The 18,224-nt window shown below is 35.2% G+C and overlaps 2 protein-coding genes and 1 pseudogene across 2 annotated transcripts; all 3 read right to left on the bottom strand.

Moving 5' to 3' along the window:
• Positions 1 to 1,125: 1,125 nt before the first annotated feature.
• LOC147290119 (3-ketoacyl-CoA synthase 19 pseudogene) lies at positions 1,126 to 2,384 on the bottom strand (annotated as a pseudogene).
• Positions 2,385 to 3,943: 1,559 nt separating this feature from the next.
• On the bottom strand, positions 3,944 to 5,873 carry LOC147290118 (exocyst complex component EXO70H1-like). The gene is given in 2 exon segments (XM_086235033.1): positions 3,944 to 4,003; positions 4,005 to 5,873. Coding segments are annotated over 2 exon segments (1,929 nt in total).
• A 3,016-nt stretch (positions 5,874 to 8,889) lies between these two features.
• Positions 8,890 to 10,193, bottom strand: LOC147290117 (large ribosomal subunit protein uL29). Its single transcript, XM_086235034.1, has 4 exons — positions 10,102 to 10,193; positions 9,876 to 10,011; positions 9,611 to 9,767; positions 8,890 to 9,228 (listed from the first exon to the last, which is right to left on the bottom strand). Exons 1-4 carry the CDS (start codon positions 10,103 to 10,105, stop codon positions 9,154 to 9,156), a joined length of 372 nt encoding a protein of 123 aa, XP_086091160.1. The 5' UTR covers positions 10,106 to 10,193; the 3' UTR covers positions 8,890 to 9,153.
• Between the last annotated feature and the right edge of the window lie 8,031 nt (positions 10,194 to 18,224).

The raw sequence follows: 18,224 nt of genomic DNA, 5'->3' as shown, positions 1-18,224 counted from the left end.
TTTTGTCCCATAAATTGAGATGAACAAACTTCTTCTAAATCGTAGATGCAATGAGAGAGATGATGTAGTAGGTTTTTAGGGTTCTAAATTGGGGAAAAATGATGAACGTATGTGTAGAGGTTTTAATTTTGTTGTGAAACTTTTTTGAAATCTTTTTATTTTTGTAATTTAATTACTGTTTTGTAGAATTTTAAACGAGGTTATATTAGTCTTTTTAAAAGCTTATGTGGCAAATATATTATTAGATGTATTAAATAATTTAATTGACATGAAAATTTCATGCCGCACGTGCCCTATTAGGGCACTCTAGCATTGCCCTTTTGCATATTACAGGATATATAAATGTGGATACTAATCGATGGTTTCTTCTTCACGTACTTAATTAGTTAATTGGCACCAGATGCTGCTTTGTGCAACATAACAAGAGTTACAAGACTATTCTTCTTTGTTCTTTTATGGGACAAGGCAAAGAAAACCTCGTGTTTTTTGAAGGGAAAGTACATCTTTACAACAATTACACTACGAAGTCTTTATAATTAAAGTCATGTAGATAGAAACACTGGCCTGCTCTGGATTCGTGTAAATAAAAAAAACAGATACATTGTTTGTTGATGAAAGAAAATAGTACGTACCCTAGCTTTAAGTGAGCAACTTCAAACAATCATTAAATTTATTAAAATCTTAAACAATGCAACATGCAAGTGAGGAAAAAGATCGAAAATACTTAATAGCTAAGATTAAACAAATGATCGGGAAAAATCAAGTAGTGCAACGGAAGCAGTAAAATAACCCTAAATTCCTCACAGAGAAATATAGGGAACGTACGTAGAGAATAATCTCTAGTAGGGAATCTGAAATAATGATCAGATTGATTGAAAAATCTGAATGCCCCTTAAGGCTACAAATTAAGGGTCTTATTAATAGGTTTATCCTATTAAATACATCCGACAAATGACCTAAGTTCATAATGCATTAATGGATGTATGTTGATAATGTATCTAAACTTTATTACGGAATGTACTTTACATTATGAATGTATATTCATAATGTACGTACTGACCCCTCAGCCCATTCCATTTAGTGCTGAGCTCATTAATTGTAGTACATCATCAAGCCTAACAAAGCTTAGATACTCATCATTGATCCAACTAAACTTCTCCATGAAAGGATTGACTAGTGTATTAGGAGGGTAACAATCTATGCACTCTTTCCAAACATTGGCATCATCCAAGTCCTTCAGTACCTCCCAAACAACGTTGCTGCACTTAAAACCAGCTCCAAAGCCACTCATCAGAATCGTATCGCCCTTCCTAAGTCTCCTTTTGGCCTCCATGTACCCCAAAGCATACCAAACGCCAGCAGCTGATGTGTTGCCAAATCTGTGAAGTGCCATTCTAGATGGCTCAAGATCATATTCACTTAGCAATAGGCTCTTAATTACCAATCCCATCTATGATTGCTCTTCCACCAGGGTGAATACAGAAGTGCTCTATTCCAGCCTTGAGATTCAACCCACTTCTGTTCTGAAGCCTAGAGCCCACCAGGTACCTAAGTATTTCTCTCAGTGGAAGCACTTTTGGGACCAGAACTCGGAGGTTCGTAGTGAAAGCCAGAGTTGCTGCTTTTACGAGGTATTTGGTAAGGCGAAAACCCAGATATCCCTTCTCATCTTCTAGCTGTATGCAACATTCATAAGCCTCCTCTTTCGAGCCAATATGGGTTCGTACCAAACACTTCAATTTCAACATGGCCTCGTGCTGTAGGCCTCTGTTGTTTGTGAACAGCATCGAACACCCTCCCGTGCGAAAGAGACGGTGAACACATGGACTTTTCTTTGCCACAGTACCAGTTGGGACCCATGGATTCCGTGCTCACAACAATGGCATTTGCATTCTTGTAGGTTTTGAACAAGTTCTGCACCACATCAATGGAAATCAGGCTCGCACTGCAGCCCATTCCGGAGAGGTTGAAGGTCTTGATGTCCTGCCTCATCTTGTAGCGGTTTACTATCCGAGCTGTTAGAGAGGGTGCAGGGGAGAACATGGACACATTCACCACAAGAATGTCGATTTGTGACGGAGAAATAATTGCTTTAGTCCTCGTGAAAAGGTTGTCAAGCGTGTCGAAGATGATATCATCCATCTCCGAAAATGCATCTGCTAAGGTCGAACAATTTTCTCTGCCTTCAATGATGTTTCTTGGGCAAGAAGTTTCTTCACCAATACCCGAATTGACCATGGTTTTTAGGAGGAACCTTCTGTGGCCTTGTAGCACTCATAGGCCAGCAGATAGCAGGACTGGTCTCTCCTTTTGAGAACCCACTTGCAGAGGCGGGAGAAAGCAAAGAAAAGAGCCAGTAGACACATTGCCGTGAACACCTCCATGGCCTTAGCTAGCTCAGAGAGAGACAGAGAGAGGGTTACAACTTAGAAATATGAAGTGTAAAATGAGTTGCATGCAAAACTTCAACAATTGTGATCTTTGTTTGGTACCCTGCACCCATCAATCTCTTATTAATAGATGAAGATGAAATAATGATGCTTAATTATAATCATTAATGAAAAGGAAATATAACTACAAATAGTTGGTGTTCATTAAGATTATAGGTAGGCAGTGGGCAACCATTCAATAGGAAAGCAACGCATGAGTCCATGACGTACGGAGTGTAAAGCATAAATGGTCGGAGCTAGCTTCCCCACTCAAATTAGAGGGAGTGATAATGCATATCTGCAACTTGCCAACTTGCTCAGGCTTGACATACACACCCTTAAGTCGAATGAAACCTGAGAAGTGAGTACCATGATGGCATGATGCTCAACTTGGTTCAACTCGTTCAGTCGTTTGTATTGTACCCTTTTGAAAGTAGACTGGATGGTAATTTGAATTGGATTTGAAAATGTCTCATATGCCTAGCTAGGCTTATAAATCCAATATGAATCAATAAATACAACATCACTGTCAGATTAATTTGATAATAAAAATATTGGGGTTGTTTCTAATTCTCTAGTATTAATTCGATCAAATAGTTCATATATATACATGTCAATGTGCTTAGAAATCTTGTGTTCTTCTTCATTTAGGTTGATCATCGATAACCAATGGGAAGGAGGCACCATGGTTCAACGCTTATGTTAGTCAGACCCGAAGGTTTTCTTTTTTAGGGAAGGAACAGGAAGGAACAAGAAATAATGTGGACCACCCCCACCCAACATCCAAAAGGCCCAAAATAAGCCCAACACAAAGACAAAGCCTAACAGAAACCCACAAAGAGACTGTAAGGCCTAAGCACCCAAATAAACAAAAACCAGGGAAACAGAAAAAACGGTCAGGTAGACATACAATGCTGCAAGCACTAAAGTCTCAGAGTCTCAGAGATGTTCCACTTCTGGACAGCCAAGCTGGGGACAATCAGTACTAAACTTAGCCAACATCTGATGGTGAAACTGATGACACTGAAAACAGCCAAGTTTGGTGTGTCTCACATGGCTGGAGGAGGGACCAAATTGGCTGGATTCCATACTCCAAATTGATGCATTTGTTTTTGCTTCTTATTAATAATAATGCAGGTTTATAACACCTTTATAATTTGCAATTGTTTGACTTTGTGTTAACATAACCTCATCAGTTTTATTTAATATTATCACATAGACATCTTTTATATGATCGTCATTAATTCAGTTTAAATTAAGTTTGGTGAACTTCCAAGTTGATCTGAAGCATGCAACAGGGTGGCATTTACTAAGTGAATTTGAAAGAAAAGCATTAATTGTCAAATGATAGTCATTCATTTTTACATACTTGACTGGATGTTTCTCTATATTCTAATCATACAAATAACTTGAAGCTTGAGAAAGTTGCCAGTTCTTATTCTCACACTATTTTATGCGCGCACCAGTCATCAAAAGAGTACAGTTTGTATTGTAATATATAGCATTACATCAGTTTAGAGGGGGATGCATATCCGCGAAGGCAACAATGTAGATGATGCTGTAGAACTAACGTACTGAGGTGGAAGTCCCATGGAACAAATCTGACAAGTAATTCCCCAGGTCATCTGGTGAAAATCTTACAAACAACTCCAAATTTTTCTGCCCACTCAGCATTGTGAAGTATGTGTCGTAAAATTCTTGATATGATGGTACAAGTTTTTGTGCTATTGACACCTTCAAGTCATCCCTCAACTTCCCATCCTCTACAATCCACGATGTCTGTTTCCTATATGCCTCTTCAAAAGCTGTGTTGAACCTCCTAAAGCACTCCTTTGCCATGTCAGGAGATATTTCTAATGGCTTCTCTGGTAATGATGACAACACCTTTGTCCAAGCGGAGGATTCGTAGTATGAAGCATATAGTTTAACCTTCTTCATATGTTGAGACGCCCACTCTTCACCCAGGAGCAGTTTCAAGTTGGGTGTATCTTGCACCTTCTCAACAATGAAGTGAAGATTGTTGGCAAGGAAGAGATATGACAAAGCCACATCTTTGTAACGCTCAGCTTTGCTGTCAAGCTTGCACAAAAGAACTAAAATGAGCCAAGCTAAGTGGAGTGAAGCTGCTGGAGTTGAACCATCATCTGAAACTGGGCTCTTGAAGTAAGTTTCTTGTGATGGTGAATTCCCTGGTGGTGGATAGTCAGCAAGAATATCAGAGAGAATTCCATTGTAATCTGCTAGTGAAGATACATAGTTCATCACTGCTTGGGTCAGTGGGTGAATCCCACCCCCAAAGATTAGAATTTTTGAGGAGTCCTTTAGAATGGTTGATTCGAAATCCGAAAGCATAGGTCGGACAGAATCTGAAAGTTTGAGCCATGATGAAAGAACTTGTAGTTTTATAGCTGAGGTTGATTCAGAGTTGAATATTGATTCAATCTCCAGCCAAAGATCAGAGACTGCTTCATAGGGTTCCATTAGCCATAAAATTCTTTCTGGGGCTTTCTTGTTCTTCACAATAAGTTCAAGAAATCTGAACAGGTTGGTTGCTCCTTCTTTGATTATCTCATAGAAGCATGACTCTCTGAATTTCTCAGATGCTGAAAACACATGATCACATAGAATTTTCTCCCCTTGAAATAGTGTTTTTACAGCAATCTTTACTGCCTGAATCCAGTTCTTGATTATATATTCTAGTGCTTCCGAATCCATTTTCTGAATTTGAGAAGCTTTGAACTGTCGGATTCCGAGGTGGTACAATCCCTCATCCACTATTGACTTTCGGCTAAGTTTGTATATCTTTACGCACTCTTGACCATAGCCAGAACTGATCATGCAATCAGCTATTGACTTCAAATCTGACATGGCGAGTGCAGAGACTCTCTCAACCTCTGTACTTGACTCACCAACAATTTCCAACTCATCTTCTTCTCCAGCCTCCTCGTCATCATCAAGTTTGCCTGATCTGCCTGAGGATCGACTTGAAACTGATTCTGGGCCAAGGTGATCATTGTTTGCAGACAATATCAGGTAAAACTCTTTTTCAAGCCTTTTCATGGCTGTTTGCATTAGCTTTTGAGCAAGTACAAGCTTTCTGGATTTGGACCTTTCACCAACTAGAGTATCCATAGCAATACGCAAGTCCTTTACGGATTTGAGAAGCTCTTTGGCTTCTTTTCTGCTATGCTGGAAGATGGATGTGCATTTGGTGTATGAGGAGGAATTTGGATCCCATTTGGTGATGATGGATTCCGCATTTTCTATGTTTTCTTCCATCATTGATAGAGAGTAGGTCGAGATAGGAGTTGGACCAGTGCAAGAGCTTGAAAGTGAATAAGAGGAAGAAGATAGAGTTTTGGTAGATGAGAAGAAGAGGCTTAACATTCCTTTTCTTGGTGTGAGTGTAGTAGCACTACTCTTTGGGGTCTTTGAAACTAACATATTTGAGCCTCCAAGGGTGTGAACTGTGAAACTCTTAAAATGGAGGTGGGGTAGAAGAGTTCAACTGGAAGCTTAAAGATGAGGCTCTAATTCTCTCTTTGATTTTTGAGAAAGAGAGAGAGAGAGAGAGAGAGAGAGAGAGAGAGAGAGAGAGAGAGAGAGAGAGAGAGAGGTAGTGCTTACCACTTATTTTTCATGGTTATGGTTTTATGGTTTTGGAGAGGTTCTATACAGGAGAGCTGTTAGTTCCCATTTGAGGAAGGTGGATTTTGACTGATTATGTTGATCTGGTATAATGTTTTATTTAGAAATTCATTAACACTAGGAATGAGAAATATTAATTAAGCTTGCTTATCAGTTAATTATCAAAATTAATTGGTCAGGGAAGATCTATTTCATTCTTTGGCTTGGTCAAGAAGTTTTTGCATTGTTTCATTCAAAATTATCAAAAAACTCGTAGTCTCATCAGACTCTCGGTTGTCACAATCATTTTAGATTTTTTATGAATTGAGCAATAAAGATTTAGCACCAAGCGGATTAACTGATGCTGATTGTCTACTAGCTAGCAAGTAGCATTAAAAAGAAAACAACAACAAAGTCTATTAATTATTAGTAATGGATTTTATATGTTAATATTGTGCTTAATTATATCTAAAATTATACTGCTAATTATAAACTCTAAGACAACATTGTTTGTACATAAGCTTGGATGGCAAAGCTGTCTCCTACCTTCGTGGTCTTCTAATATGAACCGAAGAAGAATGCTAATTAACAAAAATAATATTTGATGATGATGCTTAATATTGTTGTTTGTACATTGTTGCTTAATATTTGTTAATGTTTTAGTTCAATGTCGGTCGAACTCAAAATAATAACAATGTGTACTGTTTCTATTATTGAATGGGGCTATATACATATCTATATAAATACAAAATTTAACGGTTAGAAGTACGAAAAGGTATTATGTCTTTTGATTTTATAACAATTCGAATCTTGAAATAGTAGGTAGTGTTCAAGGTTCAAGCAGGCATTAGATGTTCGAACAACCAACGAAAATAAATATGGAGCACCAGAAAGAGTAGACCGTGATATGTTGCTGATCAACCCCTGAATCTCAAGTAATGAACAAGTCGAAGAGAAGAAAATGTCAAAAGTGGTTGCTATTTTAAATGTCATATATGGTTGACTATTTGAATTTATATTGTAACTAGATATACTTAATTACAAGGAGTAGACTAATTCTATGGTTGCGAATCAGTCAAGTTGCTTGTGAGAGTATTATGAAGCTTGGCTCCACAGAAGTTCAATAATAGTAACAAGGATTTGGATTATTTGAATTTTTTTTCAGTACACATGTTAGTTTAATTTTAATTTTTACACATCTCAATTTAATCATGAATCACAAATATAAGGGTTATGAATATATGAGTGTCAGAGTGTGGCTACACATACGGTCAAACAAAAAAATAAGAAGGTTAAAGTCTTGTAGATGAAAAAGATTGAAAACTGATTTAATAAACAACTCAAACTACCTAATATCAGATATTTATTGGACTAATTCCAAAATAAAAGGATGACAGGTCCAGGTCATTAAAGGAAAAAAGCGTTGTCATTGAATGACCAATTTCACTATTTGTTAATTGTTTAGGAAAACATAAATTTTATGGAAGGCAAAATCCAGCATGTGGAATTGTGAATATTAAAAAACGTAAGCAAGGAAAGGTTATGGGGGAAAATAACACCAAATCCTTTGACTTGGGAAGCAAGGAATATAGTTCTTGGAAATGTTCGCCCAAATAAAAAAATAAATTAGTTCTTGGAGATTAGTTATAAACTAGCTGACTGTGGAATTGTGAAAATGGATTGAGTAACGAGTCAAGATTTAAGACTCGACCAACCGAAAAAAAATTAAAAGCTATGAAATTGTGGGTTTCAAAAAGCAAGACGTTAAACAAATCAAGTTCATAGAGATATATGTCAATCTTCTTTGACAAGCTTGCGTTCTTTTAAATTAAGATGCTATCATTGACAATTAGCAATTATTTTTTGGGGTCGCACATCTTCCTCGAGGCGTCTGTTTGGCAAGGTTCTTTCTTTAGGTAAATAATCTTGATCAGAATGGATTAAAGGAACACACCCACCCAAAATCCAAACCCAACACAAGACAAAGCCTAACAGAAATCCCACAAGATTATAAGCCCAAAGAAACAAGAACCCCAGAAACCGAAAAAACTGTCGGGGGAAGGCATACAAAGCAGCAAGCTAAGTCTCAGGGGTGTCAAACTGTTGGATAACAGAGCTGGGGACAATCCATGTACCAACATCTGATGGTAAAAATGGCCTGAAAAGAGCAATAGCCAGGGGGAGAGATATTCATTTCTAAACTTGTGAATATTCCTCTCCCTTAAAAAGTTCAAAACCAAGGCCATTGGCTGCTAGGCCAAATTTCTTAACAGCAGCAGAGAGCAAGAGCCAAGTTTATATGCTTAGGCTTTGATACAATAACATTAGTTGTTTCCGACACTAGAATTACATAACCAAGTAAAGAGAGAGAAGGGAGGAGAGATACTATGAAAAACCAAGAACTTTTATCAGAACTAAAATAATTACCGAATTTAAGATCAGACCATAACCCTACACTTCTCTCGGTAATTTACAACTTGAACTTAGATAGAATCTGCAATTTCATCACTAGACACCAGTCCTTAGTAATCATGCTATCTACAAAAACTAAGCTATGCTTGAAGCATTTGTCAAACTTATAATAATTTCAACACAAAAAAGAACGTACTAAACTAAAGATAATACAAACTAACCTAATATAAAAACAGCATTGGAATTACTTTAGAATTAATTAACCATTGACTAGAAGAGATTTAGTTCAGGTCCAACAATGGACCAAAGACGTATCCCATTGGAACACTCTGATGCCAAATAAACCCAAAAGAAAACAAGCAGACAGCGTAGTGTTCTTAAAAAGATTACAAAAACCAATATCAATGTAAAAACAAAAAAAGACCAAATGCTTTAGGATTTTAAGCAAAATAAGAGAATATAGCTCAAGGAATTTATCAAAACTGAACAGAAATCTTAACTATGATTGCACCCAAAACAAAATCAATTCGGTTTGGGTGAGACATGCCCCCAACCTAAAGAAGTACTAAGTAAACACCACAAACTCAAGTCTAATAACATAATCAAATTTAAAGCCAAAACTTGTGATCAGAGGGTTCTATTACAGAAAGGTAATAAGATAAGCTAACATAACCAATCCAACCTCCTATGCCTTGATGGCATACTTCCTCAAGGGATAATACATCTCCTTCTTCTTCTCCCGCTCAGTCTTCAAGGACGCCTGTGCAAACAATAGCATAACAAAATCACACCCAAATACAAACCAACTACAGAAACAATGAACTGGGCACTCTAGCTTTTCACTGAAATTTACTTGATCCAATGCTGACAAACTAAATACACACACAGACAAACCCACTGTAGAAACAATGAATTGGGAACTCTAGTTTTTGATTGAAATTTGCTTGAATCCAATACTGATTAATTAAATATGCACATATACTATAATAGTCCATAATTTGTGGTGGCTGTAGTTTTCTCATGTGCAACAGTCTTACCTGAACTATAACAAACAAATGAATCAAGTGCCATTAAAGAAAAGGCTAACCATTTGAATTTGACAGTCTCACAGATGTTAACAAGAGCAATCAAAAAATGAGTACCTGGTGCTTGGTGAGCCTTCGACGGATGGCCCTGGTCTTCTTGGGACGCAGATCAAGCGGTAAAAACTTCTTGTTCTTGTAAACTTCTCTTAGAGCTGCCTTCTGCTTCTGCGATATCACCGTCAACACCTGGGCTATTGACAACCGCACCACCTTGCTGCAAACATAAACACAGAAAAATAAAAAACAAGAACAACTACCACTGTTTTCGGAAAACAAAGAATACAAAAACACAAAAATTAAAAAACAGGGTTTTGGTTTGTACATTTTGGAGAGCTTGTTGGGTGCTCCACCGGTGACCTTGGCTACACGGAGGAGGGCGAGCTCTGCCTTGAGATCCTTGAGCTGGTTCAGAAGCTCGACCTTTGATTTCTGCCTCAGCTCGTGTACCTTGATTCTCGCTGCAACATTTTCCAAACCACAACAAACATTAGCAAATTAGATGATTTTTTTTTGTATAAAAGACAATCAAATAGAGGATTTGGAAGTACCCATTGCTGCGTCTCTGAGTGTTCTGCAACGGCGGCTCTTTCACCTTTCACGGGAAAATGAAACCCTAACTATGAGAGCTCATGGGTTTAGGAGAGATGTATATATAGCCAGGCCTGATATACTATGTTGGGTAGGATTTTGGGCTATGCTGATTTGGGTGTTAGAAAATAACAAGACCTATTATGGCCCAATTTTAATGAAGCCCAGTTACATCTCAGTTGGTCGCTGTGCTCTGCCTGGCCCACACAAAAGCCCACGGATTTTAGTGATATGGAACGAACAAAGAAAAGGGTAAGTAATGGGCCTAGGTTGCCGCCCCAAAATGTTTGGTACTATGAAAACTTGTATACGGTTTGGGATACGGTCACATTGTCGATCATGTGATGTTAAGGTCATGAGAGAAACTTCCATGTAATAAGACTGTAGCTAATTTAGTATCTCAACCCAATAATATGATGACACATATGCTCTTATACTTCATTATATAAAATTTTCTCCAATTTTAAAATAAAACTTATCTCATAGGATGCTAAATCAGTTCATATCTCTGTTATAGATAAGTTTTTTTCAAGGTCATATGGAAAAATTTCTTCAATTCTAGAAGGGTTATGCGCAAGTGATGTATATGCATTTAATGAGAATTTGAATGAAGAAAAAAAGAGATAGAGTTAGGGTGTAGAAAAGTAGAGTAAATTGGTTGAAAGAATAAATCTAACTGAAAGTTAAATTAAGGAAGTAGATGTTGTATATAATGTCATCCCAGACATACTAACAATCTATTTGAAATATAAATAATTCACTCACTTTCTCATTGTTATAAGCAACTATATACATGCAAGAATCGATCTATTGAGAGATCTACACGCGCTATAAACCGGTCCATCTGAAAATATATTTTCTCTAATATAAGTATAAGTTTTAAGTTAGTGCAGCCCAACCCTAACCCATCTCAACCCATCTCATGAGGTGGAGCTAGATGCATGCTTGTATACATGACGAGTTGACGACTCCTTATGTACGTAGTTAGCTCCATCTCAAACAAAACAAACTGTTATTAATTATAAGCCTATAAATAATTTAGCTATATAAATGATACTAATTTCTATGTGAAAGAAAACAAAATTTCACTGCAATTTTTTTTGGCCAATAATATTTCACTGTAAATTAATTACTGTAATAGCAGCAAATGTTAGATGCTATATTGTAGAAGGTTGACAAACTCATATCATTATCATGTCTTAAAGTTAAAGTTGAAGAAAATAGATCACAATTGTCTTTTAGAAGGCATGCGATTGAAGCCATATGGCCCATAATCTATATAACTTAGAAATGCAGGCTTTTTTTTTTTTTTTTGGCCAAGAGAAATGCAGGCTTAGATATTGACAACGATACAAACCAAACCCCCTAACCTCTCTAAAGAATAATGATATTCAATGATACAATCGATACAAAGTTGCCCAACATCAACATATTGCTTTTGGAAATCTCACTCTCTCAAAATGTCCACATGTTTGCAACCCATGACACTACTAAACTAACTTTCCAACTAGCTAGTGGCCTATAAACAAAGTCATAACTTATAAGGGTGTTTGATATTTTCCGGAAAAAAAAAAATTAATTAAAACGACATTTGACTAACATACAAGATTGCATGCATGTCTCAGTGAATATTCCAAATAAAACTATGCAATTATTGTCATTGTAATTAAAATAATTCAATTTTTTTAAGATTTGAATTCGAACTTGTAGCTCTTCAATATTATAGTGAGAAATAATACTAAAGTAATAATTAGTTTGAATTCTTTTAAAAGAAACCTTATTTTTTACGAAGCTTATGTGGTTGAGAATATTAACACCTAGATTGGAGTTCGAACTTCTTATCCTTCTTTATTAGCATCCTTGGTACACAAAAAGAGAAACCTTTTTTTTATTTCTAAAAATCCTTTGCTCGATGCAATACATTGAACTTTAAGAAAATAGATAAAACCTAGAAAAATTTCATATAATTGTTATTCGAGTTCGGCATGGTGCCTCGGACATATTAAAAGAATTGTCGCTCATGATGCACTTCATTGCCAACTGGGCTTTATGAGCTAGAGCTATCCTCATTATTCGTCATCATTCATCATTGTAATGTTTATAATTTATAGATATCACTTAGTCAATATGGCAACAACTAACAATGACAATAAGGTAGCACATCAAAGAGATTATTATGCTCCCTGTTTATAAGAGGGATAATAGCTAGGTTTAGATATCGACGTACTACTATTTCTGTTCTACGATAATCTACTCTTTAGAGGTCACATCCGTCCAAAATGCCGACCCCTCAAATTTAATTTAAAAGATAGGGATAAGTTAGATAACCATTAGTGTCCATCGATAGCTACTTGGAATGAGGACGTTTAACTATTAATTTAATAGGGTGCTACTAGCTTTGACTATCATCATCTTCATCATATTATTTGACCAAGACAACAACATGATTTTTTGTTCAATGTCTCCATTGTAGGTTTAGGAGTAAGAGACTAGTACGTCAAGCAAAGTTTGGATTTTTGAAGAGAACAGTATTTTAAAACTGTTGAATGGTTTTTCAATTACATTGTAATAGTGGGTATTTTAGAGATTTAAAATGTTACATCAACTACTTAATTATTAGTAGTACAAATATGTGTGAAGCAAAATAAGAATAGAGACAAATTAATCGGCAAGGAGCGGTGCAAAGCAGGGCTACAATTGATCGGCAATGTAAATTTATTGAAGGTGTGGGTTTCGTACTTTTTTTCACAATTTTTTTGTTTCATTTTTTACGTAATTAATTACTTTAAGGTGTCGAATTATTTTTTAAAAACTTATGACTTTTAACTCTTAAATTTAAGTGTCTAACCCTAAATTCTAAATAATATATAAAATTATAAATGAAAACTGATCAATAAAAATACATGTTGACTGTTCTCATTCTCGTTAAAGATATGAAGTAACTCGTGGCCAAAAAAAAAAAAGATGAATTCGAATAACTATAGAAAAGAAAGTATGAAGATCCTCAGACTACTTGAGGAAGATATTAACAGTGAATATCTTCCTATGCACGAAACAGATAACCTATGCACGAAACAGATCGATCCAACCAATAATTAACAGGCTCATATCACACTATGCACTACGCAGGCCAATGCCATATGTACATGTATAGTTTTTGGATATATATATATATATATATAGATGCATGGAAACAAGGTTATATTCATCAGCCAAGCACTACCCAGCTGTCCACTTCATCAGCTAGTTTGTCATATACAATGTATTATTACTTTGTTGGTCAAATAATGATGTCAATCGAAAAAAGATAAAAAGATTTAAACTTTATGTAGAGGATTTGGTTAGAAATTGGCTCATATATCAATGTTACTTTTGAAAAAAAAAAAAAAAAAAAAAAAAGAGTGAAAGGAAATGAGATTCATGGATAAATAATCAACCAAAACAAATTTAAAGTATCAAAGTAACAACGCAAATAGTACATGTTTTCATGTAGGTACCTGAATTTTTTAAGTACTATTATTTATGTACATGTTTTCTATCTCTTAATAAAAAATAATAATTATCAATTAATCTTAAAGAGTGTTATTATTTGCACACCTCATTTCATCTCATTACTCACCCTTTTCTCACTATACACCTTTCCAACTATTTATAATTTATAATTTCTCATAACGCACCCATCACATTACCAAAATACTCCTATTTCATTCCTCTCACCAAATTTCTCATTACACACCCACCCAACACTTTCAAACACTACACACCCCACCCCCAACACTTTCAAACACCACACACCCCACCCTCTCGACACTACCAAACTGCTACTAGCAACACACGCCTAGCTTGCTAGTATTTTGCCGCCATCTTTTGCTGTCGTCAACATATACCTTAAATTTTTTTTATTCAAATGTAAATCTAAGGTTTTTCTATCTAATTTCAATTGTTTAATCCATCCCAACACTTTTTTTTAGATGTTTTTGGACCGTGGGTGTTTAAGGTTTAAGATTGAAATTTCGTGTTGAGGGGTGAACATGTTCGTGAGTCGTTCAGCACTGGTTTGCCGAACCAATACCAAGTGGTTCAGTAGGTACATGCCAAAATTTTCAGAACCATTCGGTTCTGGTTCACCGAACAAATCGTGACCATAAATGAAAGTAGACGAAAAAAAATAAAATAAAAAATAAAAAATTTACTATCATATCTTATCTGAAGACGAATAAGGGACGAGTGAAAGCTCCATTCATCAAAGAAATGAGATTATAAGAGGAGGGGGTGTGTCTCAAAGGTTGGGGTTGAGGTTTAGGAGTGTTGGGTTTGGGGAGTGTAAAGAGAGTTTTTTTTTTTTTTCAAACAATATGAGTTGTCCTTTAGGGTCCATTTGGTTCACAAAATTGATTTATCGGGAAATCAATTCTTTTACATTTTTCGGGGAGAATGAAATGTGAAATTCTATTTCCTGTATTTGTTAATCCTAAGAAAGTAAATAATGAATTACCTTTTTATTTTCATTTCCATATTTGGTTTGTGCATGAATTGGAAATGAAAAATGTCAGTTTTTCAATTATATCATTATTTATTATTTATCTAAGGAATGAAGATAAGTGAAATAATAGCATATGACATTTTGAAATAATAGCAAGTTAGTTTTGTCCAAAAAAGAAGCAATAAATGTTTTTCCAAAAAGGGAAAAACAAAATCCAAGCTGGAGCAATGGTTTTATTTTCCCCCTGATAAGGGCATCAGATTCTTTTGAACTAAAATTGATTTCTTTTTTCTGTATTTTGATAATAAAATTGAATTATTATTTTAAAACCTCCAAAACTTGATTTAAATGGCTCAAATTAAGTAAGAGGAGTGTCTAGTGAGAGAAAATTGAGTGTGCAAATAACAGCACACGTCCTAAAATAAAATTTAAAAATATTTATCCAATTTTCAATCAATTTTTGTTTACCTTCCGAAAATGAATTGGTCATTTGTTATCTGTTGGACTGAGGATACACATCAGATCCACGTCGATAAATGCGTCCTCACTACAACCGCGTTGATTTTTTTTTTTTTACACGTTTTTTTTTTTCCTCTAGAAGGGTCACATAGTTGCACGTCGGCCCAAAATAAAGGAAGGCAGCTAGTGCCTATTAAAATCATGATCCACGTGACTAATCAAAGGCTCAATCCCGCCGACTACAGTGTAACCGACTCACAGATGATTGACATAAAAAAAACCCCAGATAATAATAGGATGATTCATATTGAATTATTATTGACAAACTGACCTGCAAATATCATACATCAAAACTACTAAATTAATTTCATAATTGTGGTAAATAATGTAAATATATGATCAGTACGTACGTACAATCCACTTGCCAAGGATATAATCTTAATTTCCTTCTTATCTGCTAGTGTTCTCGAATGGACAGGAAAACTAACCCAAAGTCATTGAATTAGTGCTTGCTTTAGCTCAAAGGGCAACCCCACATTGCCCTACGCATACCACTGACTATAAACAAATCTTATTCATATAATTAATCATATGCTTCCGAAAAAGGTGACCAAGACAAGTTGCATTGTTGCAGTATACAAGGATCGATGCATGATCTCATCGTATATAAATATATATAGGGAGACAATTTTTACACTTCACTTTTCTTTATTTTCACGATCCTCTCCTTTTTTTAAATATATTTTTATTAATTGAAGTCTCATATTTACCCTTATACATTTATTCCTAAACAACATCTTCTTTACAAAACAATTCATTTACACGTAATGCTTCATTGATTCGCTACTAGCTAGCAAGCACCATCTCAAAAGCCTCCCAATTTAATCCTATTATCTCAGTCATTCCCACCAAACTCGTTGCACAATTTTATTAGTTGAAGTGGGAGCATTACAATGATTACATAACAGTACTTATGCAATATGCCCCACAATAAGTTACAGTATTCATTTGCTGGCTTTTATTTGTATGCTCAAGAAATTACGGCTGCCAAGTTCTTTGGTGAGTTAAGAAAGAGGCAGAGGACGAAAATGAAGACTTTTGAGAAGAAGATGAAGTCGTTTAGGAAGAAAAAGTATAAGGGTAAACTTGAGACTTCAACTAATAAAAAAATATAAAAAAGAAAGGAAATGCATGTGGAGAAAATTAGAGTTTGAAAATCATCTCCCGATATGTATCAAACCAAATTGATAAATGAATTTGAAAGAATAATTAATGCTATCTATTGGCACAAAATTAGATGTACAAATTATATACATCTATAAAATGATCTTAATCCATGACATTAGGAACCACATGTAACAATTGGCCGGGAAATATTTTCCTGTCAGATAATTGACGGTGAGCATGTCAATGATCTATATATTTATAATTTGATAGCATTATATATATATACAGGCTTCTTCTGTTGAGGTATACCTCAACTTATTTATGTTGAGGTATACCCTGTTGGGGCCCACACGAGTCGTTTTGTGTCGATCCGAACCGTTCAATTTTTACATCTCCGTAGATAGATCATCCTTGCAAAAAATTAGCCAAATCGGAAATCATTTGCCTATCTAACTTTGATCAAATAAATGGACGAACCAAATATTTTCGATGAAACCGTCCATTTGTTTTATCAAAGTTAGATAGGCAAATGATTTCCGATTTGGCTAATTTTTTGCAAGGATGATCTATCAATGAAGATGATCCTTGCGAACGGTTCGGATCGACACAAAACGACTCGTGTGGGCCCCAACAAGGTCATACCTCAACATAAATAAGTTGAGGTATACCTCAACAGAAGGAACCTGTATATATATATATCCCTTTTTTGTTTTTATGGTAGAAAAATATAAAAAACTATCCATAATTTATTTCATTTAAAAAATTTAGCCGTTTTTATTAAGAATTTATAAATTTAACCGTCAAGTAATACTCGAGCTTCTATCAATAAGTGCTCAAAACCCATTTAAATAGTGATAGAATCAAATGGAGTAATACTTATAAGGTGTTTAAGCATTTCTCGACCGGAGATCAAGTACTACTTGAGATATATGTTTATTAAATGCACTACTCTAAATTCAACATACTATATTACTATGTCAGAGAAAATAGAAAATTTCCTTTAACAATAATAAAATATGTGTTTATTAAATGCAAGAATCAAAATTAGACCCGAATTAAAATACTCAAATCATTCCCACATTCTTTGCACCAAATACTAGTTTATTATTAATCTTCAATATTATATATTTGATGGGGGCATGATTTTCAAAGGTGGCAGATCCTTAGTCTAAGCAAAGGAATTAAAGTTTGGTTCTAAATGAGTTGGATGCTAATACTATAATAATATGGGAGTGCTAAAATTTTACGAAAAAGTTGAATAGGCTTTCGGTCATGGCTCTCTAGCTTTAATGTCCATTATTGAGTCACGTCCATTGACCATCTATTTTTCCACCTGTTAATTAATTAATATCTTAAATAACCTTATCAAAATTTGGAAAAAAAAAAAAAAAAAACCTTACCAAAAAATTAAGTCAAAAATTTAATATAAACACTTAACTATATAAGTCATTTCAACCAATCCATAAACAAAAAAATATTTCAAATATATACTTGAAGTAAAATTTAACTTAAAAAATAAACAAAAAATAAACGTCCGTTAGTTAAGTGCCTACGTGGCTTTTGTTGACCGTAGCCCGCACCGCCAGAATTAGTCAGAAAAGTTGTAGGAGCCACCGCAGCTTCTCGGCATCGATTAATTGGCCGTGCTCAGTGGTCCGGTGAATGATCCAAGACTACCTTCTTGCTCAGAACAATGAGAGGAAGTTGACTGGGGTGGTGGCCGGTCTCAATGTTGCTAGGAAATTGGGTCAACGACGATGAGCGCCGGTGCGGGCTGCAGAGAAGAGAGTGAGAGAGTCGAGGAGAAAGATAGTCATGTGGAAAAGTTTTTACATGTTTTTGTAATTTGTAATTTTTTTTTTTTTATATGTGAAAAAAATTTAGCATTCACGTCATTAAAAAAGTCTAGTTAGTAAAGTCATATAAGCACTTAACTGACAGATAGTCATTTTTCAAATTAAATTTTTGTTTGGA

Source organism: Dryas octopetala, chromosome 3 (genome assembly GCF_963921425.1).
Source record: "Dryas octopetala chromosome 3, drDryOcto1.1, whole genome shotgun sequence".
Lineage (NCBI taxonomy): Eukaryota > Viridiplantae > Streptophyta > Magnoliopsida > Rosales > Rosaceae > Dryas > Dryas octopetala.
This window is presented reverse-complemented; position numbering and strand designations above follow the sequence as displayed.

What these genes read in the sequence shown, in the direction of transcription:
- LOC147290117 (XM_086235034.1), bottom strand. An exon ending in CCCAACAAGCTCTCCAAAAT is followed by an intron (nt 9,768 to 9,875) that starts GTACAAACCAAA and finishes TTATGTTTGCAG; the next exon opens with CAAGGTGGTGCGGTTGTCAA. An exon ending in GAAGGCTCACCAAGCACCAG is followed by an intron (nt 9,229 to 9,610) that starts GTACTCATTTTT and finishes TTGTTTGCACAG; the next exon opens with GCGTCCTTGAAGACTGAGCG.